Source organism: Phaenicophaeus curvirostris, chromosome Z (genome assembly GCF_032191515.1).
Source record: "Phaenicophaeus curvirostris isolate KB17595 chromosome Z, BPBGC_Pcur_1.0, whole genome shotgun sequence".
In the NCBI taxonomy this organism is placed as follows: Eukaryota; Metazoa; Chordata; class Aves; order Cuculiformes; family Cuculidae; genus Phaenicophaeus; species Phaenicophaeus curvirostris.
In genome coordinates this window covers 49,550,769-49,564,908 of record NC_091431.1, presented here as the reverse complement: position 1 = coordinate 49,564,908, position 14,140 = coordinate 49,550,769, and the positions used below count along the sequence as shown (strand labels likewise).

Here is a 14,140-nt window from a genome sequence, read left to right as displayed (position 1 = left end):
CCATTTCTTATTAACAGTTACAACTCTAAGCAGCAGAGCTGAGCAGTGGAAACGGTAGGTATTCTGGAAAAAACTAATCAAAATCAGATTCTGTCACTACTGAAATAAACAATTTATCACTAGTTTAGCTGTGTAATTGCTAGGTTGTGGATTTTTTTAATTTAAATACTGTTGCATCCAGAGAACCTGAACAGCAGGAGAGCACCCAGGAGGTGAGAGCCCAGCTGCCACTCGGGTCATGAGTGGCTACTCGAGCTGGAAAGGTTGCATCTAATCCAGCTGAAGAGGGCAAGGACTGGTTTTGGCTGCACTTCTGGTGACACTCAACACAGGCTCTGCCTAACAGAAGCACAGTGTGTCCCTGGGCAGATATACTCAGCTTGCCAGCAGGGAGGATGCCTGCTGTCTCCCTGACTGGTGCCATGCTGGAAGCAGTGAAGACAGGAGACCAGCTGGTATTGCAGGCAGCAGTGTGACACACCCCGAAGGCAGCTGCTTGGGGAGGGTGGAAAAACTGCCAGAATTGGTAATAGCAGCCTCAAGTGAAGGGAGAGTGAGAAAAAAAAAAAAAAAAAAAGGACTAATCCACCATTCAGGACCAGTTCCTGTTATGTAGAGCAGCGACAACTGCCAAGAAGTCTCCCCAGAGCTCCCCAGTGCAGCACAAGGAAAGCGGCTGCCCTTAGCACAAAGCAGAATGGTGGGAGAAATCCTCCTCTTCAAATGCTTTCCAAAAAACAGGTAAGAAACCTTCAGAACCCACCTTAAAAGCATCACCTGCTCCCTACTAAAGAACTGAGAGCTGAGGATGCTCACAAAAAAAAAAAAAAAGGGGGAAAAAGAAAAAAAAAAGAAAAAAGAAAAAAGAAAGGATCGGGGCGAGGAGAAAAAAAAAAAAACAATTATCAGCGCAGACAGCAAGTCAGAGAAAGGCTGGCAAAGAGGGCTGTTCCTGGAAAGCGGCGGCCAGGGCACCAATGGGAACATCGCCAGCCCTTCTCCAGGCCCATTGGCTGTAGCCTTAACGACTGACAGTCAGAACTTGCTATGGATCAAGAACCACGTAAATAAGGACCATTAGCCCTTTATGAGCATCCTTTGTTGTAATTTTAACTCACCTGTCAACATCAGCCAGAAAAAAATAATTTTGTGTTATTCCCTTTCTTTAAATTCCGCATTTACTTATCCTTTTGTCTGCTCCTCTCCATCGTGGTGAGCGATGATCTGCTCAGCTCAACAGCGCGCTCTCCAGACCAGCACCCACATCACCAGTCCCCACCGAAAGCGGCCCCAGTGTCACTGCCCGCACCCTCCTGCCCGGGATGGGCTCTGTCCCGCATCGCTCCTACATCCCTTTGCACAGAAAGGGCAAGTGAAGGTGACCGGCCACATCCTCCCGCCTTCTCATTTACACCTTTACCTTTATACAAGTGCAGAAAATATTCCCAGATTCCCAAAGCTTTAACAAAGAGGGGCGGTAGCTCAGCCTCTTCCACGGGGGCTTCTGTGAGACTCCCAGCTCCCCACTCCCTCCTGCTTCTGCAGCAGCCAGGGCCCCCCGGGCTTTAATGTGTGAACTGTAACACCCTTTAACTGCTTCTCAGCTAGGCAAAATTTATTTCTCCTACGACAGCCCAGGTAGCACTGTCCTAAATAGTCAGAGCCAGATCCTGAGCTGCACCATGTATGCTTCAGACAAAACTGAACAGCAAGGCAGAAAAATCCACTCTTTCAAAGCTGGGCTGGAAAAAACTCCACAGCGCAGAGGGATGTGCTTGAGGCTGAAGGGCAGATATCATGTGATCTGTGACAGCACTTCAACTTTTTGGGGCCCTTAAGCCTGTTCAGCTCAGCAATGCTACTCCACAGCAAAAAAAATACCACTTAAGTTCAGCTTTTTCTCCTTTTTATCTCAGCTGAGACCATTTCATTAAATAGAAAAAATCCAGGCATTCCCTGTCTTCCTCACCAAGCTCCTGGGGGCTGGGATACAAAAGCCAAGTAAACAACTCATTAGTCACATTGATTCTCATCTTCCATCTGTTATCATAGGATGTAAACACTTCCATATCAAGTAATGCCTTAGATTTTCTCCTCAACCCCTCCTTTCTCTCCCCCAAGGACCAGAGCTCTTCAGGTAAGCCTGGAGCATCCGCAGTGATGCTTATGGGAAGGACAGGAAGATATTATCGAGACACTTAGGAAACACTACAGGCAAAAAAAAAACCCTCTCAAGTCTCTATGTTTCTAACAGAAAGTCCTCAGTTTTCCTCCTCCAGCTCTGACTCCAATTTCACAGCATCACAGGATAATTCAAGTTGGAAAGAATCTTAGGAGGCCTCCAGTTCAAACTCCTCCTCAAATTTGGGTCAGCTCTCAGGTCAGGCTAGGTTGGATACTCAGAGATTTTTTCATTCCCAGCTGAAAAGTGAAAAGGAATGGGAGGTCTTGGGAGAACCTGCCACACAGATTTTTCCAAAACTAGATATACACACTGAATTAATTTGCTGTGACTTTCAGAGATCTGTGTCACACGTTGGCCCTCTTTACAAAATAAAACTTGACTAAATGAAGAGAGATTCATGTCGCTTTTAGCAACAAACATTAAAAATATTCAAAACCATTAGATCTCTGAAAATAATATACACAGTTCTGTTCTGGTTTTAGCATTTATTTATAATAACTGGTGCCGGTTTTTATACCGAGTTCATCTGGACTGACAGCTGACACATCAACTTCAGACCAAAGCTATATGAAATGGCAGAGCTGCTGTATTTAATCCCCCCACTGGCACTCATGCATAATGCAAAGCACAAGCAGACACCTACAAATCAGTGCTAAGTCTACCGGGTCTGCAATATTCAAAGGAACTCAAGGGTAGCAGGCTCTCATTTGCCATTACAGTTCAATAGCAAAATAAATAGCAGCCTAACTCCCATGAGGTCCACTGAAAGTCCCCACCGGCAAATCCCACAGCACCTCTTTGTCCCTAATGATGCTCCCGGTGATTTCCATGCAGATTCATTAGCTATGGCCTATTCCCCAGAGAACTCCAGGCACCTCAGCCTCTCTTCCCTTTCCTCCCTGTGAAAGTCATGATCTGGTTCCATCATGGCTTTTAGTGCCTACTGAGACTTTCCCAACTTGCCATGGATTTTACATATCGCAGGTTCTGTTATGGAACTGATGGTTGGTAGCAGAGAAGGAATATCACTCAGCAGCACTGGACCTGCTGCTGGGTCAGGGCAGCCCTTCAGCCAGGGACGCTTCTGCTGCTGTAACAGTTCAGACCACTTGGTATAGGAAGGCGACTATAAGCTTTTAGGATCTGAGAAGAATTCACAGCAATTTCACTGGAAGTCAAGATCTCAAATACCATCAGGAAACTGGGCCTTTGCACCACAGTAAATGTGATTTCACAGTGGGAACTGAATTTGGTACCAGGTCTCAGAAAAACACTGGGAAAAATATTTCTACCCTGAAGCTGTCAAGGAAAGAGGCACCTTAGCCATTTCCCAGCAGACTGAATAAGGCAGGAAATCAATCTGAGAATTTTAATACTGTTTAGTTTTAACCAGCCCAACCCCGTGAAAAAGCAGCAGCTGCATTTCTTAGGCAAACAAGCATCTTCATGAACAAGAGGTCTTTTCACAAAAAGCAGATGAGCAATTAGATTGTAACAGATTCTACATTAATTAGTCTCATGAGCTTTTGGTGCTTTTTTTGTTACAAGACAGGGAACAGAAAGAATTCAAAGTCTATCATGAGTGAGGTCTGCAACATGATTCTTCTTCACATTTGTACTTTGGATTTTTGATCATGGTAAAATTGCTGCAAATGTCACGATCCTTTGTTTCATCATAGGCTTAGGAAGAACAACGCAATTCAGTTTTCAGGTTTTGCCTCATAATTCTTCAGAGAAGTCTTGCCTAGAAAATTTGGATCCAGTTCCTGGCTAAGACAAAATTTAATTTATTCCACCAAAACTGCTTTATCATAAAGCTCCATAACGGGTCCAACTCACTAATTTGATACTTGTCTTAAAGCTCCAGGTTCTGGACTCTTGTGATGATGCAACTTTTTTTTTTTTTTGTTAAATCCCAGTAAACACACTATTTCTAACATTGGTGCTATCAAAGAAAAGATTTCAAGAACATCTCAAGCTCAGACACTACCAGTGATCCAACTTTAACAAGAAGATCATAGTGTGTCCCTAAGTCGAAATAATTTATAATTTTAACCTGCTTACATAGCTATGCTATCAGTTCTGTTGACTTTAAGGCACACAGCTTCTAAAGTTTTTTTAGCATGCTGGTTTTTATGCAAATCAATAAGAGACTTAAAAATGGATCTGACTTGAAATCATAACTTGTCTGTGCATTAAATACCCACAGGCTCACCTTGGCAGGGCATTCTGCCTGCCAGCTGTCTGCTTCTACTTAACATTAATTTATTTAGGTATGAATTCCCTATTAAATTGTCTTTGTGCTAAGCTTTGAAGCTTTAGATGGTCAATTACAGACACACACATGGTCCAACAGGTATTCTGCTAACAATGAACACATGTTTTATTGACCTACTTCTTTTCCAGCTCATTAAACACAGCTGCACTCAAATGATCAAGAGAAAATAACCATAAAACCCCAAGAACACCCTTCCTACAAAGGATCACAAGGAACGGGACCAGCTGCCAGCACAGGGCCACTGCTCCACCCAACACAGGCTACCTCTCCAGGGGAAGGGGCGACTCACCAACTCATCTATCTGCTGACACCAGCAGCAGGGAAACACAGGGGAACTCCTTCAGCCTTTTCAGTTGGCTTTCTAATGTGTGAGTACCTGAAGTGCGCTGCAACTGTTTTTCCCCTTCCCCATAATCTGCCAAAGACAGATTTGGCCAGCAGGCTGAAGTCAAAACAAGCTTTGTTCAGTAGGTAACGTTTCTGCTTGAAAGTTTGCTGGAGAAACTGAAATCCCGTAAAGTTACAAACCTATTTCTGAAAACGTGGCAGACAATGAAACCAACCCTCCTTTCTGCCATCGCACGGCATATCTCCAGACCTCCCTTGCCCACTGCACTAATTTGCACACTAAAGATAAAACACTGCAGTGAAGCTTCCTCTCCTTCCTTCCTGAAAAGAGAAACGGCATTAACCCTTAAAAAAATAGCATCTCTGGCACATGAGTTCACTCCCTTTTAAATAAAAGGGGACATTTACACATCAAAACCTTTCTTTTGAGCTTTCTGTTACCACAGACATACATTACTGTGCTGATTAACTTTGCTTCATATTTTATGGATGGTTTGGGGTGGCTTTTTAAAAACTACAGTATTGCTTTGAAATAAACATCAAATCAAATTACTGGGTTTGTCCCCAGCTTTTGGCCTGTCCTTAAGGTGCCACACAAAGGTGTTTGCACTGGGCTTGAGCAATGTTTATTTGAGTAGCAGAAGGGCACAACTCTTATACAAAAAGTGGAGGTCACTTATAAAACACTCTCAAGTCTCCTCCTAAGCACCTCAGATTTATATGATTGTTTCCCAACAATAGATCAGATCCTTCACTTTTTACTCATAAAAGCTGACAAGATCAAAACTCAAAGTGGTAGAGGACTACTAAGCCAACAGCAGAACTGCTGCAGAAGCAAAAATTAAGGCAAAGCACCTGTTTCAAATCAATTACATACTAATCCTGTCTTTCAATATAAGCTGCTGCTTATTGATTAATGCAGAAAAAAATATGGCCATTGTTATAAGAATGAGCATCTGAGAAGCCTCTCCCCTGATAGTCACAGAGACACTTCTCCCTTGAGGTCAAAACACAGGGAAATAGTCGCTAATTTTTGACTGCATTTTGAGTAGTAGCATAGCCATTTCTACCCAGTTTTAGTGTGGCTGGCAGGAAGTACATGCACTGGTGTTTTCTTCTTGCAGTCACGAAAAATCCTAGTAAAAATTAAAAAGATGCACATTCCCCAGGTTTTGCATCATAAACACAGGAAGTTTCAGGATCGGATCCAATATTTTGAAATGGATGCCCTTTTTCATGTTTTGCTAAATGCTCTGTGAACATTTAACTGCCGTGAAAACAGTTTGCATAAAAGCTAAAGGGAAACTGTACATCAAAGCCAGAAAAAAACCACAATTATCAAACAAGTATGTGCCTTCATCCCTTCAGTGAAGTGCTTTCCTTGGGTGCACAGAACGTACTTGGATCCACTTTCCTTTCTGCTCCCACTTGTCTCAACTATGGGCAACACTAGTATAACCCTTAGGCCTGAATTCACCACCACCTCTTTCTGCCTTGCCTTTACTACAAATTTTCTTTGTCTCTAGTCTCACAGCTGCACCTCTGTAGACCCTGGCTCTGCAGAGTTTGGTCCACCTCCCGCCAGTGCTTTCCCACACCCTCACTTCATGTGCTGCAGCTCTGCACCAGTCCCATCCCACCACTCCAGAGATCAGGCCACTTCCCCACAGCGGAAGTGATGCTATATTTTAAAACACCAATTTCACCTTTAATGCAGAAGCCTTTCCTAGGATCTTCATCCCTTTTCCGTTGCTGCTATGCTGTATTAAGTTCCTCTGCATAGAAGACAGCTTCTCTGCAATTCTTCTGTCAGCAACAACTATACTACAATTCTCAATGTCAATTAAAAAAAATAATATTTTCATCCTTACCAAATATACTAGTTTCCCTATCTGTCATGTATTTTTCAATACAGAGTATAGTCAATGACTATGGAGTCACATGAGTTTCTTTGATTTTTCTGTGGCAGACCCTAAACAAATACAGCCAAATCACATTTATTTTCCTATCACTTATGTTCCAGCTTTTAAGAAACATTCAAGGAATCTGGGCACATGACTGTTGGAAGCTGTCTTATTTCATCAAACTAGAAAAAACTTCCACATTAGCACAAAGGCTCCTCCCCTCTACTGCTCCACCAAAAATTTACCCCCAAAGGAAAGGTTTCTATAGCATCAGGGGAGGCAGAACAAGATCCTCCATAAAGTCTCCTCTGGCAGTTTGGCTAGAGCCAATATAATACATGTGGAAGGTAATCAGGTGCTGCTGCGATGAATTCCAGTAAAAGACAGACAGACAATCTTCCCCAGTTTCTCAATAAATATTTAACAGCAGATGCTGCTGAGGAGGTTTCATATTACTAAGACTTCATTACTTTTACACAACATGCTACAGGCTATTTCCTGGAATATATAAAGTACTATACTAAATAATTAAAATGAGATTCAAAATAAGCCAGATGAATACACTTGGTGATTCAGCTACATGATTTTAGAGGGTGTGTTTGCATACTCAGTATCTTGCAAAATTTGATCATCCATAAACAGCTCCTCCCAGCCACTACGATGCATTATTTATTCATACTTGTGCATCAAATTCAGGCTCTAACTCCGTAACAAAACATACACAAAACATCCATGATGTACTAACACAGGGCATGCAACCATGTCTCCACCCACAGATCATATTATGTGAGGAAAACATGGACCTCCCAAGGTATCTTCCTGACATCAAACAACAATAAGCAAGAGTCATGTTTTCTGACTGCTTTTCTTGAGACATTACCTCTTTCCCTGCGGTCTTGGTGCCAAAGTCACAGCTCTTCACAACCCTTAGCTGTAGGTTCTTCACTACAAACAAGTAGTCTGGCAGAAGACTCCCTTGCACAGGGTCATCTGTTTTGAAACATGCTCCTCTCCCTCCTTCCACTTCCCTGAAACCTACATCTATTGGAAAAAACTTCCTCAAGTAAATAATAAATCAGTGTGCAAGAGACATGGTCCAAACCATTCCAGTTTCACTGATGCCAGTAATTCCACCTGCTAAAACCCACTGCACTGAGGTTGCTGGAACTGTTAATATGAAGAAAATTAGAAAGATTTGGCAATCACCTTCTTATTGTTTAAGATGTCTAGAGGCAATGAAGCTCTGAATACGGTGTGCAGATACATACCAACACCAGTGGTACCTCAAAAGACAGGAATTTACTATCTCTTTCACTGCATCCATCACCTTAAAAATGTGCACGATTTTATACTTCCCTACTAATGAATGAGCTTTAAATGAGAAGATATTAGAAGAAATAAATCAAGTAGACATTACACAGGAAATTCTGTACTTATATTAGAGTACAAAACAAAACCAGAACATAATTAACTGCCTTAATTAAAAGGTTATGTAATATTGCTGCATCTACTGTGGTTGCGTTCAGAAATGAGAAAAAGTATTTTGAGATGAGAAAATTGTAACAGAACTACAAAACCCTAGCACAGCAGTGTTGAAAAGCAAGTGTTACTTGAAATATACTAATTGCAGATTACATGTAATGACATATTTTTTACTTTGGTATCAGACTGCCATGTGATTTAATCCCTTTTGCCATCTGTTTAAACAAATGGCAGTGTTATACCCAAGAGGAAAAAAAATACTTCCCCTGTGATTCACTTCCACCATGTATCCCACAGACACTGATGTCTTGTGGCAGAGCATGAAACTCGGTGTTCTGTGGTATGAAGAGGAGGCAAAATTGCTGTTATCTGTTGCAGAATAAAAAGTAAGATCTTAGTTGTTCGAATAAGTCAATGCAACTTTGAACTTGGGAGATGCAGGTGATGATGTTACTCAACTTCATATTCTTACACCTTTCCTTTAATTTTACTCTTATTACAACTTAAGTTGAGGACTGAATGGGCTCTATGCTCACTTATGCAGCCATCCATGATAACAGTAGAAGGGATATGTTGCACACAGAAAGAGCATATTGGATTTAACTGTGTGTTCTCAATTTGACATCTACTTAATTCAAAAGTACAAAAATATCAAAAAATATCAAAATATCAAAAAATATCAAAAATATATTTTTGTACAAAAAGTACAAAAAAAGTACCTCAAAATATCACATTTGCTCAGGAGGCTCCCTAACAAACCGAGAGCTCCACAGTAATATCATCCTTTACTTTAGATTTACCTCTCCTCAAGTGAAAGAACAAGACAAAGATTTCTTTCAATGCGCAAGGCAAACAGGCACTATTGAAAATATAGTGAAACACATCAGAAAAACCCAAATTGGGGAAAAAAAGCATCTTCATATGCCATTCTGCAGGCAGTAAGGGGCTGGCATGCCATTGTCTACAAAGGCTGCTGTTCAAACAAGAGACAGGTAAAGTGTGTGCTGTGTGCACAATTATATTCCAGCTTATAAGACAAGCGGGTCAGAGGTACTCAGAAGGAGTTCGCACAGTAGCAGCAGTACAGAAATTAACTCACAGCAGTCACATATGCAAAACTATAATGACTTTTTCAGTGGCAGATAGTCATCTTTCAACAGATTCCAAGCGATGACCGCTATCTTATTCAAGAAAGTCCTCAATATGGAAACCCATTAACCTTATCCAGCACTGGCAGCAGTCGCTATGCTTATGTGAATTAGGCCCTGAGTTACTGAACTTTGCCCCTCGCCAAAATCTTGTGTTGACTTGGAACCACTGGGAAACAGCTTGCATATCTTCAGGTGACTCTTTAACCCTATAGTGTAGAGCATAATTCACATGTTTTCTATCACACTATCATTAGCTTTACATTGTATGCTTTTTCTGACTGCAACAAGTTCATCTTACACAAATATGAGAAAAGAGCCAGGCCCATATAGCACTGTCCTCAGCCTCCCTGTTGCAAACATATGCAGGTACTTTTAAACAATGTCATTAGGCCATAACTGATACTAAGGTAGCCAAAAAATAACATGTTGTTCTAAACCTCATCTCAATTACTGATGGGAAACTAAAATTAATCTGTGGTTTTAAGAATAGGTTCAATAGAGCAATCACCATTAGCACAATCTCTCTTAAGCAATAGGAAGGGAATTTCTTATAAAGACTAAGGGAAAAAATGGAGTTAAAGGATACTACACATTGTTTTCGGGAGTTTTGCTTTTTCTGTTGCAAATTAAATGTCTTACATCTCTAGAAACTGTTTTCTTTGATGAAAAACATTATAAATGGATGATTTTGCCAAAATCAAAGCATCTCATTTGCTTATGAGTATATATGTACAAATTTCTGTCCTTTGAAAAAGATTAAAATTACTTTAGTCAAATACAGCCCTATTTTTGCTCCCTGGTTTTGCATTTGGCTTTTTATGGAGATCACAGGTTTCTCTATGTTCCCTGTAAAGACTTAAACTGTATTTTTCACTGCAACATGGATAAAGATCCTTCATGCTTACACTACAAATACCGGGGGGGAGCCCTCCCACATTCAAGTTTCGGTCCAGTTTTCCAGATCTATCACTTTTCAACTCTATTCCTGTAGCTACAACATATAAATAAAAATAGTGAAAGACAGTACCAGCGAACAATGCTGTTCACTTCAAAGCTTATAAGAGTTAACATTGCAGTGATTCCTGAAATCAAAGAGGTGAATCCATAGGTAAATCCTTAGTCATCACTTTGGCTAATTAACTGACATGTCTATTAAACACAAGAGTAATTTATTCAATTCTCAGTCTAGTCTGACACAAAACCCATACTTCCCCTCATTCCTAATTACCTAAAGTACTCATCATCTTTCATGCAGATAATTTCATAACCATTAGTGTAAAGCATTAACACATTTTTCTTTCAATCATATTTTCCTCCTGTTGACTGACACACCTTTTCTAGCGAGTGTACTTGTGCCAGTTTCAGCTTTGTGGGAACTTGCCCCAAGGTCTTCAGTAAAGTTCCCTCCCATACACATAAAACAATGATATATAATCATGATGCTACCTATGTGAAGAGACATATGTCTTATGTTAGAAAATATGAATGGAAAATTATGTACTAGAGGAACATAGAATTTTTCATTTGAGTATGTTTATGCAGCTAAATTGCACAGTACTTAACTTACAGTAGAATACATCATGATTAACTCCTTGACAACACGTTGAGGTGGTGCTTCTCTTAAATCTTTTTGACAGACCAGGCTTCTTACAGGATGCCTAATAATTCTAGCAAAACTAACCAAATCCAAGAAATTCCTTCTGCATACACACAAAATTTACTGTATGCAAGATCTGGCCATGTGTGTATCTGATATGTGACTATTTCCAGTAAACCATACTTAGTATTTATTTCTTAGTTCTATTTTGACTTATTATTTAGGAATATTTTTTAAAAGATGATGAGGCTTTATATAGAGAGCTGGTTGAAAAATAAGGAAAATATCAGGAACAATTAATCCACATGAAAATATTAAATGTTTCACCTAACTTTCAAATTCTTTCTAATCTTTGCCTCATTGCATCTCTGTTGTTTTTCTTTCACAGTGATCAGAACTGACTAAATCCTGCAGAGGTGTCAGGAAATGGAAGCACAAGGTCAAAGATCTTCTTAAACTCTGCTAAACTCTCTCGTCAAAAAGAATGGCCAAAAAAAAAAAAAATCAATGAAAAGGAAATCACCTTCCTTGTATGAAATATTTGCACTACTCAGGTTGAATCACATTGCTTAGGAACAAGTGATTTACTTCACTTCCATGTGCAGAGCCATTTGCTGGGGCTTCAGATGCCATCTGTCTTTCGGGGGAAAGTTTAGAGTTCTTCTCATTCCCCGCTCCCCATACGGTGGCTCCTGATGCATGACAGAAGCAAGTCTGAATTGTGGACACTCGTGCACTGCATGGTCAGAGGATAAAATACTTGTCACACTCCGAATCACAAATGCAACTGTGGAATGTAATGGTACATCTCTCTGGGGGGAGGCTCCCTGCCCTGCCTGCTCTATCAATGCAGCTGGGAGTCTTCACAGCACTGTCTGCACCATCAGCATGCTGCAAGGATTCGTTGTGCTCCTTTGCCAAAGGTGCTTTGTGACTCAATCAAGGCAGTATGGATATGGCTTAGCCAGGGAGGCTTACACTAGCCTGTGACTGTATCTCTTGGGTAGGCTTTTTAACCAGTGCTGGTGCCGAGGCTGCTGAGACTGCAATGGTACTCTGTTACCAGGGCAAGATAAGAATGTCTACAGAAGATGCAGTGACAGCAGCTGAACACAGAGGTCACCCATTTTAGGTGAAGAGCTTCTTAACATACAGCAGGTCCACTACCTTATCTTAGAATCAGTGCAATTCAACTGGTACAAGCCAGTTTAATTAAACCAGACGCTCTCATGTGGGTCAATAGAAAGTATCCTGGTTAGCTTGCATCTGAACACGTGCCAGTGCAAGCTAATTCACTTTTGAGAGAGGTTTAAACCCACATAAGAGTTCCTTTTCAAATTTTCACTAGCTTAGCTAACCTTGTAATGAAATGACAACTTCAGTCAAAGTAGAACAAGTTTCACTGGGCTAATTATATAGGCATTTTCAGAAATATTAATCTCGCATACTAATCAGCTTGGTTTGTTAATTGTGATGATGAGATTAGGCTGTTCTGCCTTTGATTATAAAATGCTACTCAGTCAATCTATGTGCGAAGGACTAAGGTTGCAGTCCATGCCTGCTTAATATGTTACAAGTACTAAGGAGCAAATTCCTTAATCTAGGACTTTTTTATCTAAACAACTTCAAGATCTGATCTAAGACAATTAAAAACCATTGTATTTGTGTACGGTTTCAACTTGTGATCCTGCTGCCCGCTCATCTTTGCTGTGACCTGACCTGCATGCAGCTCGTGTGAGGACAGAAGTCATCCTGCACCGCCAGCTGCAGAAAAATGGGAGCTCACTCACTGCTGCAGCACTGACTTGCCATGTCTCAACCTGAATTTCACAACTGCGCAAGAAAACCCCACCAAATTACTTAATCTATTGCACTAAAAGTGCACCACTGTCCCCTGAGACTTTTAGTTGTTGTGTTTTTACATGCTACTCTACAACCCTCACAATAATGAAAGAATGAAGATATTAAGTTAGATCAAAACTAGCATTGTGCAACATGAGAAATAAAATCCAGATCATTTAGAGTTTCTTGCTAGCATGACTTCAAGCCCTTCAGGTAACTTCCAGTGCAATGCAGTACTCAGACAGGTGGCCTCTTCCACCTATTTTGGTAGCCACTGCCAGTAACTGCAATGCAATTTAAGTATCTTTGGGGGTTCTGGTAAAATACATGAATAAAGAACGGTAATTCAGTAAGAGCTATTTCTACAAATATGGAAACTCATTGTAAAAGACTATATTATCCCTTAGAAGTGATGTAATTTTCTTTCCACAGCTACAGTGTGTTTGAAGATATTTTCATTTCACTCTCAGTGAAGAATGAAGAGGGTGTTTGACCACTGATTATCATTTTAAGCTATTCTAACTAGAAATCATCAAGTAAGGCAGATATATTCTAAAACAACCAATAAAATACATCTAAAACAGCAAGAGTGACTTTAGCTCACAAAAAGAAACCCCAAACATTGGGAAAGGATTTGTCGAGAACAACACTCTGAGGACCGTTATACAGACACAAAGATTTTGTCAGGTTTTTTTCCAAAATCTTCTGATTTCCCTGCTGCTCACTTTCTCACCTACCCTCAACAAGCTTGCAAAGTTGCATGCAGTTATTTTAGCAAAATCTATTGCTTCTAATGCTACCAAGCTGTCTTTGTTTCTAGTACTACTTATTCTGAGAAGCGGTAAAATGCCCATACTACTTGTTAATTAAATAAAGTGTTAATTACCATTATTAAAGGCATCCTTGTTGCTTTTGTAGGAAAAAGACATTTGCTGGTAAGGACCAGCAGATTTCCACAGGGTTAATGCTGGCTGACAAGAAGTGTCCATTTTGAGGTCCATCTGATTTTCATTAGTCCTTGCTATGTCAGAATTTGAGATGCTCAGCCCATACACACCATCCTCATAAACGAGAGAAGAATCTGATCTGTTGAGACTGCTTAGAGACACACACACTACAGCTTCATTTAAGTAGAATTTATTTTTGCCATGTAAGCTGTCTGATTGATTATGTCCCATTATCTGCAGAAGAGGGTAAAAAAAAAAAACCAAGAAAAAAAAAAGAATACAGCATTTTCACCTTTGTCCAGTACTAGAATCATAAAATCAGAAAATATCTCAAGTTGGATGGGACCCATAAAGATCATCGTCGAGTCCAACTCCTTGCTCCTCACAGGACCACCTAAACTAAATC

General features: G+C 40.4%; 1 protein-coding gene across 4 annotated transcripts in view; it reads right to left on the bottom strand.

Moving 5' to 3' along the window:
- The window catches only part of ARHGEF28 (Rho guanine nucleotide exchange factor 28), a 78,779-nt gene that overhangs the window by 3,280 nt on the left and 61,359 nt on the right, over positions 1-14,140 (bottom strand). For 3 of the 4 annotated variants that reach the window (XM_069881118.1, XM_069881117.1, XM_069881116.1), the window contains exon 27: positions 13,674-13,968. The exons of the other annotated variant lie outside the window; for it this stretch is intronic. In XM_069881118.1, the coding sequence (XP_069737219.1) occupies positions 13,674-13,968 (295 nt within the window). The remainder of the gene's footprint in view (positions 1-13,673; positions 13,969-14,140) is intronic. 4 annotated transcript variants of the gene reach the window in all.